The sequence below is a fragment of the Euphorbia lathyris genome, chromosome 3, assembly GCF_963576675.1.
Source record: "Euphorbia lathyris chromosome 3, ddEupLath1.1, whole genome shotgun sequence".
In the NCBI taxonomy this organism is placed as follows: Eukaryota; Viridiplantae; Streptophyta; class Magnoliopsida; order Malpighiales; family Euphorbiaceae; genus Euphorbia; species Euphorbia lathyris.
In genome coordinates, this window is record NC_088912.1 from 49,852,784 (window position 1) to 49,870,827 (window position 18,044).

The following is an 18,044-nucleotide window of genomic DNA, read 5'->3' on the forward strand; positions in this document are numbered from 1 at the left end:
AGCTTCTGCCTACTAATGTCGCTTTACACTAGAAGAGAATCACCCAAAATTTGCAAGGCAGGCATAGAGTCCACCATGCACCTGTTTCACGACTGCCACAACATGAAGACCATTTCGAAATCAACTGGCTTACTAGTTAAAGTATACAAACTGGACGAGACAGTTTCAAGAGTGGTTGTCAAATGTCTTCAAATCTCCCCCGCTAAAGGAATCCTTCATATTCAGTGTTACCCTATGGCTAATGTGGTCTGCCCTTTAATTTTTGAGCTACATCCATGATCAAACTCGAGCTTAAGTTCTTCCACTATAAAATAATAGGTGTACAAAAAGAACGTTCTCTAGACAACTTTTCAGAGTTAGAACAATATGAAGTAAAACCAAGATAGTAGCATTCAGGTGTTTCCTCAAAATAATTATCCTACTATTTTGTCTCTCTCCAAAATAAATGGAATACCCTCTCTAAAATACAATTCTCCATAAAGAACCTCACTCAAGCTCTCATTCCCTGCAGATGTATTATATGCTAGTTTTCAATTGTGTCCCTAAAGCTCCACCTTTTCTCAATTTATATAGGCAAAGGAGAACTTCATTCCAGCAAGAGAATTTAATTCTTTTATTGGAAAAGCAATGCGTTGGCACTGAAAATTAGGTGCCACCCGTATTTATTAATAAACAATTACATAACACATGGCGGGATTCCTCATTAATTGGGACTTCCACACCTAACAATTCTCCCCCCTCCCGATTACAGGAGGGTCTTTGTTATCCCTATAGCCATTCGAAAAAACTCGAATTTTTCTCTTGGTAGAATCTTTGTTAACATGCCAGATCCATTTTCGTCTCTATGGAGCTTATCAAGTTGTAGTAGCTTCATTTCTAACACATTCGTAATCCATTGATATCTTACTCAATATGCTTCGATCTAGAATAGAGAGAGGAATTCTTTCGAAGATGAATAGCACTATGACCGTCACAAAATAGCTAGCACTTTTCTTGACGAAAGCCAAGTTCATTGAATAATTTCTTCATACATAACAACTCTTTGCATGCTTCCATTGCTACAATGAATTCTGCTTCAAGTGTGTAAAGTGCAACACATTTCTGTAGTCTTGATTTCCATGACATAGCTCCTCTGCAAATGTAATCATGTAACTTTATCTAGAATTTCTTGTGTCAACGTCACCGGCCGTATAGCCAACTAATACATGTTTGGTATCTTCAAAATATAAACACACTTTGAAAGTACCACAAAGATACCTGAATATCCATTTGACACCTTCCCAATGTTCCTTTACTAGATTTGAAAAGAATCTGCCCACAACACTAACTAGATGTGCAATATTTGGTCGCGTGCATACATGACGTATATTAGACTTCCAACTACAGAAGCATATGGAACTCATAGACGAGTAACCACATGACGTGTTAGATTGGCACACGTCATGTGGAATGGTTTGCTGGAGCTCCTGGAACTTTCAGCATAATTCACACGACATGTCATATCAGCCACACGCCGTGTGAATTAATATGAAGGGCAACCTAGGGAGATTGGCCGAAGGCTCGCGTAAATCGTCCAAAGAAATAACCACACGACGTGTGGATACGCCACACGTCGTGTAACCTACTTAATGGTCAAGAAAGACATTCGTACCACAGTTCTGCCACAATCCTGCTCCAACGTATTTATTGTTTTGCAACTGGGTATTTACTGTTATGCCATTTAGGCTTGCTATCCCGCCCTTAATTTATTTCCTCCTATTTTATCCTTATGTTGTAATTTAAGCTTGTAGCCCTAGTAAGGGCTTTGTGTCATTGGCCAGGTAGTTTTGGAAGGTATTTAAACTCCAATCTTTGTAAAGATGAACATAGTTTTTTAATCAAACATAAAATTTCCTCTTCGAAGCAAGGTTTTCTAACCTATTTGAGATTAACTCCTTCTACTTTAGCTAGTAAAGAAATTATTCTTTACTGGTTGAAAATTAAAACCATCATTATCATCACGAATCCGTATCATTTTCTATGAGTTTCACTTCCTTTTATTTCTACTTTTTGGTTTCTTCCTTTGTGAGGCATTAGTTAGGACTCATAGACATCCATCGTTTTGCCTTACCATTATGTCTGATATTGTCTAGGTTCCGTTGTGATACTTAATATCTCTATGTGTTTGAATTTACTATGGAACATATTTGATCCTTAAAGTTATAGTAGATTGACTATCATTGTTAATCACTATATAAGTATATGAAGGACTAATACTTGAATTGTTCATAAACTGATTTAATCATACTAAATAGGGAACTCATTCTCTAAGAAGACAAACATCTAATGATTCGAATTTCATCGCTGATCTCGTTTTCTCCCACTAGAGTTTAAATGAACTCGATTTGGAACTTCATCATTTTCTCGTGATTCGAATTTTTTCACCCGCCATTCATCGTTTTCTCCCACGTACCTTCCGCTGATATTGGAATTCATATTATTCTGAATAAAAAAGCACAAATCACAAAGAGTATGTTTCAGCGATTCTAGACATGTTTTTCAAGTTTTTCGAAGCAAAAAAGATCCCGAAACACCTTTTCATGCATAATCAAACAAATCTAACATAAAAATTAAATTCTATGCATACAAAAACACATTCTTGCACAAAATCATGGATCAACTCCAGCAGAACATGAGTTCTCTAGCTCTAATACCAATGAAGGAATTATAACAGATATAATATGAATCTAAAACACATTACTGCTTGTAGCTTAGATAATTCATTGAGTTGTTTGCAGTGAAGAACGACTATGATCTTGTATTATTGATCACATGACTCATATGCCGAAGTTGTTCGGGAGGAGAAACTGTTGGGCTTTTCTGACCCATGAGGAGCCCAATTAGGGTTAGGCCCATGCTTTAACCCTAGGAGTATATAAGGGTAAATTTAAGGGAGTTTTGGTAACCTAATTTTCGGCCACCACAAAGAAAGGAGAAAGAGAAAACCTATTCTTCTTCCATTCCGCCCAGCCAAACGAAATTGCCCATAGCCAGAGATTGAACCGTTGGATCGTCGTGAAATTTGGACAGGAGCTTCCTAACACCTGTGCTCTTGTTTTCACCTGAGCGATCGTCGTTCGGAGGCTTGGAAGACCAGTTCGTACCAGGGGAAGATTGAGACAGATTTGTGACTTCTTTGAGGTTCTTCTTTTCTTTTGTGTTGTGATTGATTCCATACTTCTTGAGGGAAAATTCCAAGATCGTATGTTGATTGTGTATGCTTCTAGTGTTATCTAGGGATGAACTTGTGTATTGCCCATTATTAATTGATATAGTGGAAGGTTTAAGCGGACTACGGTCCCCGTGGTTTTTACTCATTGCATTGAGGGGGTTTTCCACGTAAAAATCGTGCTTGTTCATTGTGTATGTGTGGCTACCATTTTGCTTCGTTGTGTTTGGTTGTTGCTCTACTAATTAGTTTCCTCATAGATTCATTCAAGTCGGGAAAGGATTAATAACAAAGGTTAATTCCGCATTATTGTTGTTACCGTTGTTGGTCCGTTTTCCCATCAGATTGGTATCAGAGCTTGGCTATTGTTGTTGTTGGATTTGTTTGAATGATGGAGGCTAATACAAGTAGAATGGTGAATTTAAATGGTTCAAATTACCATGTCTGGAAAGGGAAAATGGAGGACCTTCTTTATGTGAAGGATTATTATCTGCCAGTGTTCAGTAAAGATAGGCCTGAGGGTAAGTCAGAGTCTGAGTGGAGTATTTTGCATCGTCAGGTCTGTGGTTATATCAGACAATGGGTGGATGATAATGTTTTGAATCATATTAGTGGAGAAGCAAATGCACAGGAGTTGTGGAACAAGTTTGAGCAGTTGTATGCTCGAAAGACAGGGAATAACAAGTTGTTCTTGATAAAGCAGATGATGAATTTGAAGTACCGAGATGGGACTCCTTTGTCAAATCACTTGAATGCCTTTCAGGGAATCATAAATCAGCTTTCTGGAATGGGGATCAAGTTTGAAGAGGAAGTACAGGTTTTATGGCTCCTTGGTACATTACCGGACTCTTAGGAGACGTTTAGAACGTCATTGTCTAACTCTGCACCAGATGGGATTATTTCCATGGAATTGGCTAAGGGAAACATGTTGAATGAAGAGATTAGAAGAAAGTCACAAGGTTCCTCTTCACAGTCAGATGTCTTAGTCACAGAGAGGCAGGGGAGAAGTCAAAGTAGAGGTCCGAGTAACAGAGGGAAACAGCGCAGCAGTTCCAGGGGTAAGTTTGCCAATGTTGAGTGCTACCATTGTGGCAAGAAGGGGCATACCAAAAGATACTGTAGACAGCTAAAGAAAGACAATAAGAAGGGTGTTGAAAACAATTAGAAGAAAGATGACAGTGGTAATGAGAAAGCCGAGGTAAATGCTACTACTGATAATTTCCTAATTTGTGGTGATTGTGATGTTATTAATGTTGCCTATGATGATTCGAGTTGGGTTGTTGATAGTGGTGCTGCATGTCATGTTACATCACATAGAGATTTTTACTCATCCTACATACCAGGTGATCATGGTGATGTTCATATGGGTAATAATGGAAAATCAAAGGTTGTTGGTATTGGAGAAGTCTGTTTGAAGTTTGACACTAGAATGGAGGTGGTTTTACATAATGTGAAACATGTTCCAGATATGAGAATGAATTTGATTTCTACAGGCTTGCTTGATAATGATGGTTACCACAACAGCTTTGGTAATGGTCAATGGAAGCTCACTCGAGGTTCTTTAGTTGTGGCAAGAGGAAGTAAGCACTCTAAGTTGTACATGGCACTTCCAAAGATCTCCAAGAGCATTGTTAATGCAGTGGAGAATTATGACGTGGTTGACTTGTGGCATAAAAGACTTGTCCATATGAGTGAAAAGGGCATGTCTATTTTGTCAAAGAAGAAGAAGCTATCTGGGTTGGAGAATATACAATTGAAGAAATGTTTTGACTGCTTGGCTGGTAAACAGACCAGAGTTTCATTTAAGAGTCATCCTCCTCACAGGAAGGAGATGATACTTGATCTGGTTCATTCCGATGTGTGTGGTCCTATGTCAACTAGGACAATTGGTGGTTCTCTCTATTTTGTTACATTCATCGATGATTATTCAAGGAAGATGTGGGTGTACACCTTGAAGACAAAAGATCAAGTGTTAGATGCTTTCAAGCAGTTTCAAGCATTAGTTGAGAGACAGACTAGGAAGAAGCTCAAGTGTATCCGTTCAGATAATGGAGGTGAGTATATAGGCCCCTTTGATGCTTATTGTAGAGAGCAGGGTATTCGGCACCAAAAGACTCCTCCAAAGACTCCACAGTTGAATGGCTTAGCAGAACGGACCAACATGACTCTAGTTGACAGAGTCAGATGCATTTTGTCTCATGCTGGGTTGCCTAGATCATTTTGGGGTGAAGCTTTGAGTACTGTGGTACATGTACTAAATCTTACACTTAGTGTTCCTTTGCAATTTGATGTTCCTGACAGGGTATAGAGTGGCAAAGATGTTTCTTATGATCATTTACGTGTCTTTGGATGCAAGGCTTTTGTGCATATTCCCAAAGATGAGAGATCTAAGCTTGATGTGAAGACTAGGCAGTGTGTGTTCATTGGCTATGGACAAGATGAGTTGGGTTACAAGTTGTATGATCCAATTCAGAAGTAAATTGTGAGAAGCCGAGATGTTATCTTTGTGGAAGATCAGACTTTGAAAGATGTTGAGAAGGCAGAGTCAGTTCCTCAGCATATTGATGATCTTCTTGATAGGGTTGAGACAGCTCCTCAGCAGACAGATGGCCTTATTGACTTGGATCCAGTTCCTCCTCGACATGTTGATGTAGGAGATGATGTTCAGAATGATGACCAACAGGGTATTGATGATGTTGATGCTCCACAACAGGAAGAGATGGATGAGATTATCCATGAGGAGTTACCAGTACCAGATGTTCCACCATTTGTTCCACTTAGGCGGTCTATCAGAGATCGTCATCCTTCCACCAAGTATCCTGCAGATGAGTATGTGTTGTTGACTGATGGGGGAGAACCCGAGAGTTATGCAGAAGCTATGGAAGATGAGCACAAGAAAGAGTGGATTGATGCCATGCAAGATGAGATGAAGTCTTTGTATGAGAATAATACTTTTGAGTTGGTGAAGTTGCCTAAGGGCAAGAGAGCTTTGAAGAACAGGTGGGTGTTCAGAAAGAAGCAAGAAGAGAATTCTTCACAGCCACGATACAAAGCTAGATTGGTGGTCAAGGGATTCAGTCAAAATAAAGGTATTGACTTTGATGGGATATTTTCTCCAGTTGTGAAAATGGCATCTATCAGAGTTGTTCTCGGTTTAGCAGCTAGTCTTGATTTGGAGGTTGAGCAGATGGATGTCAAGATTGCATTTCTCCATGGTGACTTAGATAAGGAGATTTACATGGAGCAACCTGAAGGGTTTCAGGTGAAAGGAAAAGAGGGGTATGTGTGTAGACTTCAGAAAAGTCTATGGTTTGAAGCAAGCACCAAGGCAGTGGTACATGAAGTTTGAGTCAGTTATGGGGGAGCAAGGCTACCGAAAGACTACTTCAGATCACTGTGTTTTTGTTCAGAGTTTGGCCCTGATGACTTTGTTATTTTGTTGCTTTATGTTGATGACATGTTAATTGTTGGCAAGAATGTTGGAAGAATTTCCCAGTTGAAGAAAGAGTTGAGCAAGTCTTTTGCTATGAAAGACTTGGGGCCAGCAAAACAGATTCTTGGCATTAAGATTAGCAGGGATAGAGCTGCCAAGAAATTGCATATGTCACAGGAGAAGTACATTGAAAAGGTGCTTTGCAGATTCAACATGGATAAAGCTAAAGTGGTAAGTTCTCCTCTTACTACCAACTTTAAGCTCACTGGAAAAGATTGCCCTTCTATGGAGAAAGAGAAGGAAGAGATGGATAGAGTTCCATATGCCTCAGCAGTAGGAAGTTTGATGTATGCTATGGTGTGCACACGACCTGATATAGCTCATGCGGTAGGTGTTGTTAGCCGTTATATGTCAAATCCGGGTAGGAAGCATTGGGAAGCAGTTAAGTGGATATTCAGATATCTACGGGGTACTTCCAAATTGGGTCTTACATTTGGAAATGGGAAGCCAGTGCTTTTTGGGTACACGGATTCTGATATGGCAGGAGATAAGGATAACCTGAGGTCTACTTCTGGTTATTTGATGACTTTTGCAGGGGGAGCTGTGTCATGGCAATCAAGATTGCAGAAATGTGTTGCACTTTCTACAACAGAGGCAGAGTATATAGCAGCAACGGAAGCAGGTAAGGAGATTTTGTGGTTGAAAATGTTTGTGCAAGAGCTTAACTTTAAACAGCAGCGGTATGTGATTCTTTGTGATAGTCAAAGCGCGATTCATCTTGCTAGAAACTCTACTTACCATGCTCAAACAAAGCATATTGATGTGAGGTATCATTGGATTAGAGATGCTCTTGAAGAAGGGATGTTTGAACTTGACAAAGTTCATACCGATGATAATGGTTCCGATATGTTGACAAAGGCTTTAGCAAGGGAGAAGCTAAAGGTGTGTTGCTCTATCGCCGGGATGGCGGATTCCTCCTCATAGTCAGAAAGGGGGAGATTTGTTGGGATTTTCTGACCCATGAGGAGCCTAATTAGGGTTAGGCCCATGCTTTAACCCTAGGAGTATATAAGGGTAAATTTGAGGGAGTTTTGGTAACCTAATTTTCGGCCACCACAAAGAAAGGAGAAAGAGAAAACCTATTCTTCTTCCATTCCGCCCAGCCACACGAAATTGCCCATAACCAGAGATTAAACCGTTGGATCGTCGTGAAATTTGGACAGGAGCTTCCTAACACCTGTGTGCTTGTTTCCACCAGAGAGATCGTCGTTTAGAGGCTTGGAAGACCAGTTCGTACCAGGGGCAGATTGAGACAGATTTGTGACTTCTTTGAGGTTCTTCTTTTCTTTTGTGTTGTGATTGATTCCATACTTCTTGAGGGAAAATTCCAAGATCGTATGTTGATTGTGTATGCCTCTAGTGTTATCTAGGGATGAACTTGTGTATTGCCCATTATTAATTGATATAGTGGAAGGTTTAAGCGGACTACGGTCCCTGTGGTTTTTACTCCTTGCATTGAGGGGGTTTTCCACGTAAAAATCGTGCTTGTTCATTGTGTATGTGTGGCTGCCATTTTGCTTCGTTGTGTTTGGTTATTGCTCTACTAATTAGTTTCCTCATAGATTCATTCAAGTCGGGAAAGGATTAATAACGAAGGTTATTTCCGCATTATTGTTGTTACCGTTGTTGGTCCGTTTTTCCCATCAGAAACGATTAATCCACGAACTGCGAGCACATGAGAGAGAAAGAGAGAGAGATGAGGCGCATAAGGAAGAGGAAGAGAGTCTCCTTATGGCTTCTAATGTGTGTTATGAATTTGGGTTAGGTTAACTGGTTTAGCTATATATATATATATAGTAATTAGGTCAAACCTTGATTACCAACCTAACTGTAGATCCAGCTCTTTCAAGTTACGAGCAGATAAATATTCGACCTTAATATTTCCTACAAACCCATTTAAGAAAAATTTGCAAATTGCAGAGAACCAATTCTGAAAAATATAAAAGTGTTGATTGATATTTTACAAATAGATTAATTTTGTACAAGACCGTATGAAAAAGCTTATGTGATTATTTTCAACATATCTGTATTATTTTATAGGATTAAATTAAATGTAGTTGAAATCAATTTTATAAGGTTTTTTTTGAACAAATCAAGAGCTTCTTCAATAATAGGAGTCATCTTGCTTAAACTCTGAAAATAGCTTCACTAAAGTGCAACACATACACACACATATATATACACACACACACACATATATATGGAAAGATTGCCAATATATAAGAGATTATATGTAATCTAAAGGCAAGTTAAAATTAACTTCAAACTTATTTTGTCCTTATAGTTGAAATTAGTCCTAAAAGAAGTGGACTAAGGTTAGCTGTTTAGGCATTCGTGTGACGTTGATGAGAGACATGCATTTCTTTTAAAAGGAAATAAAGGAACGCCATAGCACATGATCTCATGCCATGTGTGCTTAGCGATGTTGAGATGGAATAGACACAAACTCAACTTTTTCTTGCTGAGACTTGCTTCATAAAACGATGGGTTTTTTGAAATTTATCCTCATTAGTGTGGCTATCTTGGAATGATGTCCATAAGGGGCATGACTTATTCAGCCTAGAATGGACCACCCAGACAAGTGAGTTAGATTATGATGGAAGGAATATAGTAAGATGGAAAGATTTCCATGTGTTCACATCTTAAGCTTCTATTCACTACCCGGGTATTATGCATAAACATATAATTACGACGAAAAAAAATGTTGAAATCAAAGGTATCCAGTGGGTGCGATATAGAATCTACGATAAAGCATGACTTTTTGATGCGTGTTCATTGAGAGGCTATATATCTCTAACAAGTGTATAACATTGAGATCTGGACAGTATGTAGGTCACACAAACTATTTGCAAGTATGAATGAAATGAGGTAAATAATGTGTTGGATTATCTGCGACTGTATGTTGGAATTTATAGTTGGGATTAGAATTTGTATCTATTGTAACTGAAACGAGCCACGTATGATTCTATGGTGCTTAGGTTAAGATCTAATTCCTTCTATAAATAGGACGCGTTACTAATCATAAATGCGGTGTCTAACCCCTAGCTGTCTAGCACTTAGTTTGTGGATACATCCCATCTCCTCCAAAGCGATTTGGCATATAGGATTGCGTGGTTTTTCCCTCTATAATACTTATGGATAACCTATGCTACAAAAGATAAACGGATTATCCATTTATTTATTTGATATATATCATTAATTATGTTAATTTCATGAAATAGAATGAAAAGGAGGTTATACACAAATTACTAAACTAAAATTATTAAGAGTTGGAGTTAGCCTTATATATTGCATGATGGTGTTGTTGCACAGAAATCAACTATGAAGCAAGCAATTGGTAATACATATACATTAACCTAGAGAATTCAACTCAACTATCTTAATGTCTTTTTGTTTGTCATCTATGGTCGATTATTCCAATCTCCTTTGTCTATAAATCATCGCTATCTTTTTTGTCCTTTACAACAAATAATCATAAACATCATTCTCTCTCTTTTTCTTGCTCATACAAACAGAGAGGAAGATGAGTAATGTTCATACTACCACTCTTGAACACCTATTTCATTTAGATTCAAATGTCAGCAAAACAGTCTCTGATTCCGAAAACGGAGGAGGACTCTTATCTACCATATGCTATTGCTGCATTATCTTTACTTTCACCGATTCAACTGAGTCTCCTTCCGAACAAGATGTCAAGAGATACAAGCTCATTCAGCTCCTATCAATTCTCAAATCCCCCAAAAAACACCTTCCTCATCATCTTCTTTCCCCTCTTTTTAACATGATATCTGTCAACATCTTCCGCCCTCTTCCTCCTTCTACCACTACTCCCAACACAACATCTGAACTTCCTGACGATGAAGAGCTCTCCTCCACTCTACTTCCTGCTTGGCAACATCTTCAGATTGTTTATGACATTCTTCTCAGACTAGTACTAAACTCAGATCCCAAGGTACTTGGCGATTACATCGACGAGTGCTTCGTTGCGAATCTTGTGTGTTTGTTTCAGTCGGAGGATCCGAGAGAACGGGAGAGTTTGAAGAATGTGTATCACAGGATATACTCGAGGTTGACATTCCATAGGACATTGATGAGGAAATCAATGACACAAGTGTTGTTGAGGTATGTTTTTGAGACAGAAAAGCATCCGGGAATAGCTGAGGTGCTTGAGATATGGGGAAGTATAATCAATGGTTTTACAGTACCAGTGAAAGAGGAACACAAACTGTTCTTGATGAGAGTACTGATTCCATTGCATAAGACGAAGGGGATGCAAATATATCATAGAGAGCTATCATACTGTGTAAATCAGTTTGTGCAGAAGGAAGCAATGTTAGGTGGGATTGTGGTTAGAGGGATATTGAGGTATTGGCCAATCACTAATAGTCAGAAAGAAATAGTGCTTATTGGTGAATTGGAGGAATTAGTGGAGAATATAGATCCAGATCATTATAGAAAGCTAGCTTTGCCTTTGTGTAATCAAATTACTAGATGCCTCAACAGTTGGAACTCACAGGTCACCTACTTACATTATTATTCATCATAACAATGAGCATTTCTAATGAAATTATATGCAGGTAGCAGAGAGAGCACTGTACGTGTGGAACAATGAGCAATTTGTGAAAATGGCAACATCAGCAATGGAGGAAGTGTTTCCAGTGGTGGTGGAAGGGATGGAGAAAAACCTCAAATGGCATTGGAGTAAAAGTGTGAAGCAATTAACTGAAAATGTTAAACTTCTACTTCAACAAATGGATCAAACTTTGTATAATAAATGTATACAAGATATTTCCCATAAACAAAACAAAGCTAGGCAACAAGAGGAAATCAGGAACAAAAGATGGGAAAGAATTGAAATGGAAGCAGCAGCCAAACTCCAACCAAACTTGTTATGTGTTTCTCATTGATCTATATCTTCTTTTTCCAAGGGAATGAAAAATGATTTGACTGATGTGCACTAGTTCCACTATTTATGGGAATGCAATTAAACAATCACAATTTCGATAAACAACACTTTAATATAATTTCAAAGGAAAAACTTAGTAGAAAACATTTAAGATATTTTTGAAAGTCAAGGATTTTATATGAATGTTACAAAGAATTGGTCTCACATATTTCAATTATGTAAACACTCTAAATATTGGGGAAAATTATATATCTCCATGTGTGGAATGTGATTACACACGTATTTATACAAGAGGGGTTCGGCCAAGCACAAGCTAGACCTATTATAATCTATTAACCCTCTCAAGTTGTACAAGTCGGACACGAACTATAAGCTTATCTTTAAGAAACTCAAAGCGCCCCATTGCCAATGATTTGGTAAAAACATCTGCAGTTTGATCTATAGTCGAAATATGTCGAACCACCAGTAATTTAGAACAGACACGATCTCTAACAAACTAAAAATCGATCTCCAAATGCTTGGTAGAATTATGAAACACATGATTCACTGATAAATAAACTGCACTTAAATTATCACATTATAAAATCGACGGTTGACTGATAGGGTAATGATAACAACCCAAATTATTCTTGAATAAGGAATAAGGAAAAATTAATAGAAATAATGGCAAACCATTATTCCTTCTAAAAGAGATATTTATGCATGGTTAATATGGAATTAATGACAATTATTGTAGGATTAATGCAGGGGTGAATATGCAAATAATGGAGAAAAGGAAGGAGTTTCTAGCATTATGCTACACCACGTGGACCATCGCGAGATACGCCATAACGAGATACGCCCGATGAGAGCGAGTAATGGGGACCCGCCATAGCTCTCAAGGAGAGCGTACATACGCCTTGACTGATCTAAGAATACCAAAAGACGCCTTTATTACCATCCATGAATGGGAATAAATACAATTAAATGGCAATTAATAGCCATTAAAGGGGAATAAAGACTTGACTGCTCGAATACCTCAACTCTGAGGGTTTCGATGCTAAATGCTGGGATTAATGGAGAATTGATAGCAATTAAAGATGAGTAATGACATGACTCTTCACTGCTTCCCCATTAATGCTGAAGGTTACAGAAACCTATATAAATACCCCAGCTTTCTAGGATCAAAGGTACACTTATTGATTCTCTACTTTTGTGCTTACAATTTATTCTCAGAAATATTACTTGACTTTGGCATCAGAGTGTCCCCGACCGATCCCAACGGCGCCTCACAGGGAAGTGCTCCGATCAAGGATTTTTCCACAAGTTATCAATTGGTGCGGTGAGCGTGGATCTCTAACAAACAGAACACAAAATCTTGATTGTATAGAGTTTCACAAAGAACAAAACAATGGAGTCAACGGAATAGAAATCACAATCTCAAACCTTGGCTCAATCAGTACAACAAATCTATCCAAAGATACAGTTCTCCATATATTGGTGGGAAAGAGTTTTCTACATTAAATCTGGAACTTTATGATGAAAAAGATAAGTTTCCTCCCCTTTCTTATTCCATTTTTAATTAAAGAAAATTGAGATCTCTCACTCTTATAAAGTGCTATCATTACATGTTATTATGATAAATCTAATAAATTGTGAAAGATAAAGTAATAGACACAAATCTTTCATTAAATCTTGCATGCTCAATATGCCTTATATTTTTATGCATGACGAGTATAATATGTCATTATCATTGAATTAGTACAAGATGCATGTATAAGATCTGTAATCTTGGAATTTTATAAAAAATTCATCCATTCAAGGTGATTTTATCACTTAACATTAAGATATCATAAAAGGCTCGTGTAATTACAGATAATTTAGGTCTGACCAGTCTTTTGGATGAACATGCATACAACTATTAGAAGAAATTACAAAAAATCATATTTGGTTTTTCTTGTACAATTCACCATCTATGTATGACTTTTCTCATATATAGTACTTTTAATATCAGAAATTCATATTTTTGAATATTGTTTTGTCAAACAGTTATTTCATTCCCTTTTTTACAAGGATGTGTTTATTCATAATAAAAACTGTTTATCTGACATTGTTAGAATTTCTTTTACCAACGTAAGAGACTTGAACATATTGAATCTATTTGTGATTATCATGTAATTGTCTCTAATTATTAAGGCCATTATGGACTGATGAATTACCAAATTGGATAAACGAAACTTTCATACCATGAGCTAACTACAAAATAGTGCAAGTGTCAGTTTTGGATCAGAACATTAATTTATGTAAAATTCTTAGGATATACATGATAATTCCTTAGAGATTGTTTGGATGATGGTATATGAAGGTATGTGAGGATGAATTTTGGATAATTTTCCATACACCCCGAATTGGAGGAGAATCATGGTACATGTATTTTTTCTTCCAAAATTACCCTTTGTATTTATTTTATTTATACAAATGAAATGATATAAGAGTAATTTCATATATAACTACATTATTAAACCATCACTTACCTTACTTTAATTATATTTCATCCAAATGAGGCATTAATGATCTCTGAATGTCATTAATGCATGGATGCACAATATTGATTGCAAGTAAATAGCAATTATGTAAGATATCTTTCCCAATATAGAATGTCATAACTTTTATGATGTTTAAAATAAATATGCTATCTTGGATATTAATGTGCATTGAAATACAAAAGGACACTGTTCTTAAACCATTTTCATTATGGTTATTTATTAAGAATTCATTATGATATTTATGTGCAGTAGTAATCTTTATGGTTATGACCGTTATATGTGGTATTATTAACACAATCATAAATAAAATTCTATTATGAATTTGTTTGACATATAATATTTACTCGGTTTTATCCTTTGACTAAGTTCATTCTAGAGTCAGAGACCAACGTAAAGGAATTACTAAATTGATTCCAAGATGAACTAAGAATTCCATAAAGAGACATTGCATCGTACATGATATTTGCCAACAAAGGTCAATGCAAATAGTCTTTCACTATGAAGTCAGTTCCATGGATCAAGCCATTGATCCCCAAGGTAAGTGAATATAGCTTTTATGCCTTACCACAATCTTTTAATAATGGACAGGATATGCCCCACTTCTGGAGTTCTTTCAGTACTAACCCACAAGTACAAGGGAATTGCTAATACTGCAACCAGTGCCAAACACTGGCATGAAAAATAAAGCTCAATCCAGAGAAGTGAATATTCGAAGTCACTTCAGAAAAATTCCTTGACTACGTCATTAGCCAAAAATGAGTTAGAGCAAATCCAGATAAAGTAAAAGCACTACGAGGCAAATTGCAAAAAGAGCGCCTAAATAAAAGCCCTACGAGGAGAAAGGTGAAAAGAGCGCCTAAATGAAAGCCCCACAAAGGGTGAGAAAGATCCAGAGGTTGAACTTGCGTATCATCGTACTAGGAAGATTGTCAACAAGCATTTCAAGGTACAAAACAATTCCTAGCAGAACCACCCTTGATGAGCAGACCAATTTGAAGGGGAGACCTACATTTGTATCTATCTGTCATGGATAAAGCTATGTGCACCGTGGTTATTCAAGAAGAAGAAGGTCAACAGTTCCCTATCTATTATGTTAGCAAAATGTTGAAGGATGCGGAGACAAGATATTCGAAGCTAGATAAAATGGCTCCAGCGGTTATGACAATATCCATCTGCGTCAAACCGTAGTTCCAAGCATAATCTCAACATGATCAAGATCAAGATCAAGAGCTGGCTTCACCACCACGATTCAACATTGAACACACAGATGATAAGATTGAAAGGCGAGTGTATGCTGCTATAGATAGACAAGAGAACAATGCGGAAAGATACGCCATCCAGTTAACAGGAATTCGCCATTCACAGTGCGGATCCTGGGGTACGAGGCGGACAGAATGTTTAAAGCTTCCAACTTGCCACAATACAAAGGAGAAGATTCAGTATAAACGGGACATTACATATCCTGAACCCAAAGGAGGGGAGCATGTAACCGTTGGAAGGAACGCCAAGACGTATTACAGGTTCCATAGAAGAAATGGCCACCAATTTTGAAGCTTGCTGGGAGCTGGAAAAGTAGATAGATTTGTCCAGAATAACAAATAACAAGACGACAAGCAGAATATAGATCCCATAAAGAAATTCAAAAGTGTCATTAATGTCATAGCAGATGGACCAGTGTATCAGCCACCCGTGAAAAAAGCAAAAATATCCACTCTGGATAAAACATCCATCAATTGCCCCTTTTGCAGAATCAAGTCCAATAATCTCTCCACATACAGATGCGTTGACGATTGAAGGATGGAAGATGAAATGAAGCGAGTCATGGTAGATACGGGCAGTTCTTGCAATGTCATCACCAGAGGTGCATTCGCCAAACTAAAGGTTGATCCGATCCAAATAGAAACAACCATTGTTGACATCATGGGAGTGACAGGTCACACTATCCAAACCAAGGGCCATGTAACTTTGGAATGCAAGCTGGCGGATGATGATCAAGCGTGGATTGGTGGTCTGGAGTTCTCTATTAAGGATGGACAATTAGCTTATAACATCATTCTTGGGCAGCCATTCATCTCAGAGGTTGCAGCCCTAATTTCCATCCGCCGTCTGGCAATGTACATTCCCACCAACAAAGGAGGAATAATGATTAGCGGGAACCTTGCTCAAGAGACCTACTCGGCATCGCTATCGATCCGCCCACAATTCAAAGATGACCAAGGTGAGGAAGATGAACTTGTCACTACAACTTTGGGCGACACGGAAATGTTCCTTATTGCTGATGGAAAGCGGGTGCGGATCGCCAAAGGATTAAAACCTGAGATCAAGGAGGATGTTACGAAAGTTCTCATTGAGTTTGAAAGCGTGTTTGCATGGAAGAATGAGATCCTCACAGGAGTAAGCCCATATGTGATTACTCATAAGTTAAACATCATGGAAGATGCAAATGCAGTTGCTCAGCAAAGACGGAACCATGGGTCTAAAAATCAGTATTTTTACGTATTCTTATATGTGCATTAAACTGTTATAGTATCCTATATTTTATAATTTATTCTTTCTTGCCATACTTCTTATATTCATTTGCCTAGTTTTGTTCTATATCTTTCCAAATTCTATAGAAGAAGAAATAGCAAAGCTGAAGAAGGCGGATGTAATCAAAGAGGTGATATACACCCAGTGGCTGGCGAATGAAAAGTTCCACAGGCGGATCAATTACCTCAAAGATAGGACAATTGATCCCCATCACGGGCGGATCCTCTTTCCACAAAGATAAGAAACACAGACCCTCAAGAGCTTTCAAATGAGCTCAACTCTCTCCTCAAAGACAGGAAAAATATTGGTCACCATCAAAAGCGGGTTAAAATTATCTCAAACATGAGAAAATTACACCCTAAACTTTCTCCTCAAAGATAGGAGAACAATAATCTCAGCGGCGGATCGATCTACCTCAAAGATAGGAAACGATTGATCGCCGTTAGGGACGGGTTAAAAATTTCTCAGACGTGAGATCTTTACACCCTCAAGTATTCTTCTCATAAGGAGAGTATTAAGACCCGATGGCGGATCGATTTACCTCAAAGATAGGAAACAATCGATCACCTGGGGCAGCTTAACTTCCTCACCAGGAATAAAAGCTTATAGCCTTCAAAAAAGCTCATACTCCGAGGTATGGCTGGCCACCTACCTTGAACAAACCAAACAAATCCTAAACCAGATTCTAGAAAATTACTTGCTAAAAGATATAATGCATAAGTACAAATAGTTCTGGAAAGAAAATGGTTCATCCAAATAATGAAGCCTCGTCTTCATCCAAATAATGAAGCCTCGTCTTCATCTCCAAATAATGAAGCCTCGTCTTCATCTCTAAATAATGAAGCCTCGTCTTCATCCAAGTAATGAAGCCTCGTCTTCATCTCTAAATAATGAAGCCTCGTCTTCATCCAAGTAATGAAGCCTCGTCTTCATCTCCAAATAATGAAGCCTCGTCTTCATCCAAGTAATGAAGCCTCGTCTTCATCCAAATAATGAAGCCTCGTCTTCATCTCCAAATAATGAAGCCTCGTCTTCATCTCCAAGTAATGAAGCATCCTCTTCATCCAAGTAATGAAGCCTCTTCTTCATCTCCAAATAATGAAGCCTTATCTTCATCCAAGTAATGAAGCCTCGTCTTCATCTCCAAATAATGAAGCCTCGTCTTCATCCAAGTATTGAAGCCTCATCTTCATACAAATAATGAAGCCTCGTCTTCATCTCCAAATAATGAAGCCTCGTCTTCATCCAAATAATGAAGCCTCGTCTTCATCCAAGAAATAACGAAGTCTCGCCTTCACAAATGCAAAGTAAAACACTTTGGAAAATGAGTAAAGACTAAAAAAGCAAATGCCTAGAGTGTCAAAACCCCCCACAAAATGCACA

General features: G+C 37.9%; 1 protein-coding gene across 1 annotated transcript; it reads left to right on the forward strand.

Annotated features, from left to right (window-relative positions):
* Positions 1 to 10,224: 10,224 nt before the first annotated feature.
* Positions 10,225 to 11,608, forward strand: LOC136222668 (serine/threonine protein phosphatase 2A 57 kDa regulatory subunit B' beta isoform-like). The gene is made up of 2 exons (XM_066010399.1): positions 10,225 to 11,217; positions 11,279 to 11,608. The coding sequence occupies exons 1-2, from the start codon at positions 10,225 to 10,227 to the stop codon at positions 11,606 to 11,608; spliced, it is 1,323 nt and encodes a 440-aa protein (XP_065866471.1).
* Positions 11,609 to 18,044: the final 6,436 nt, after the last annotated feature.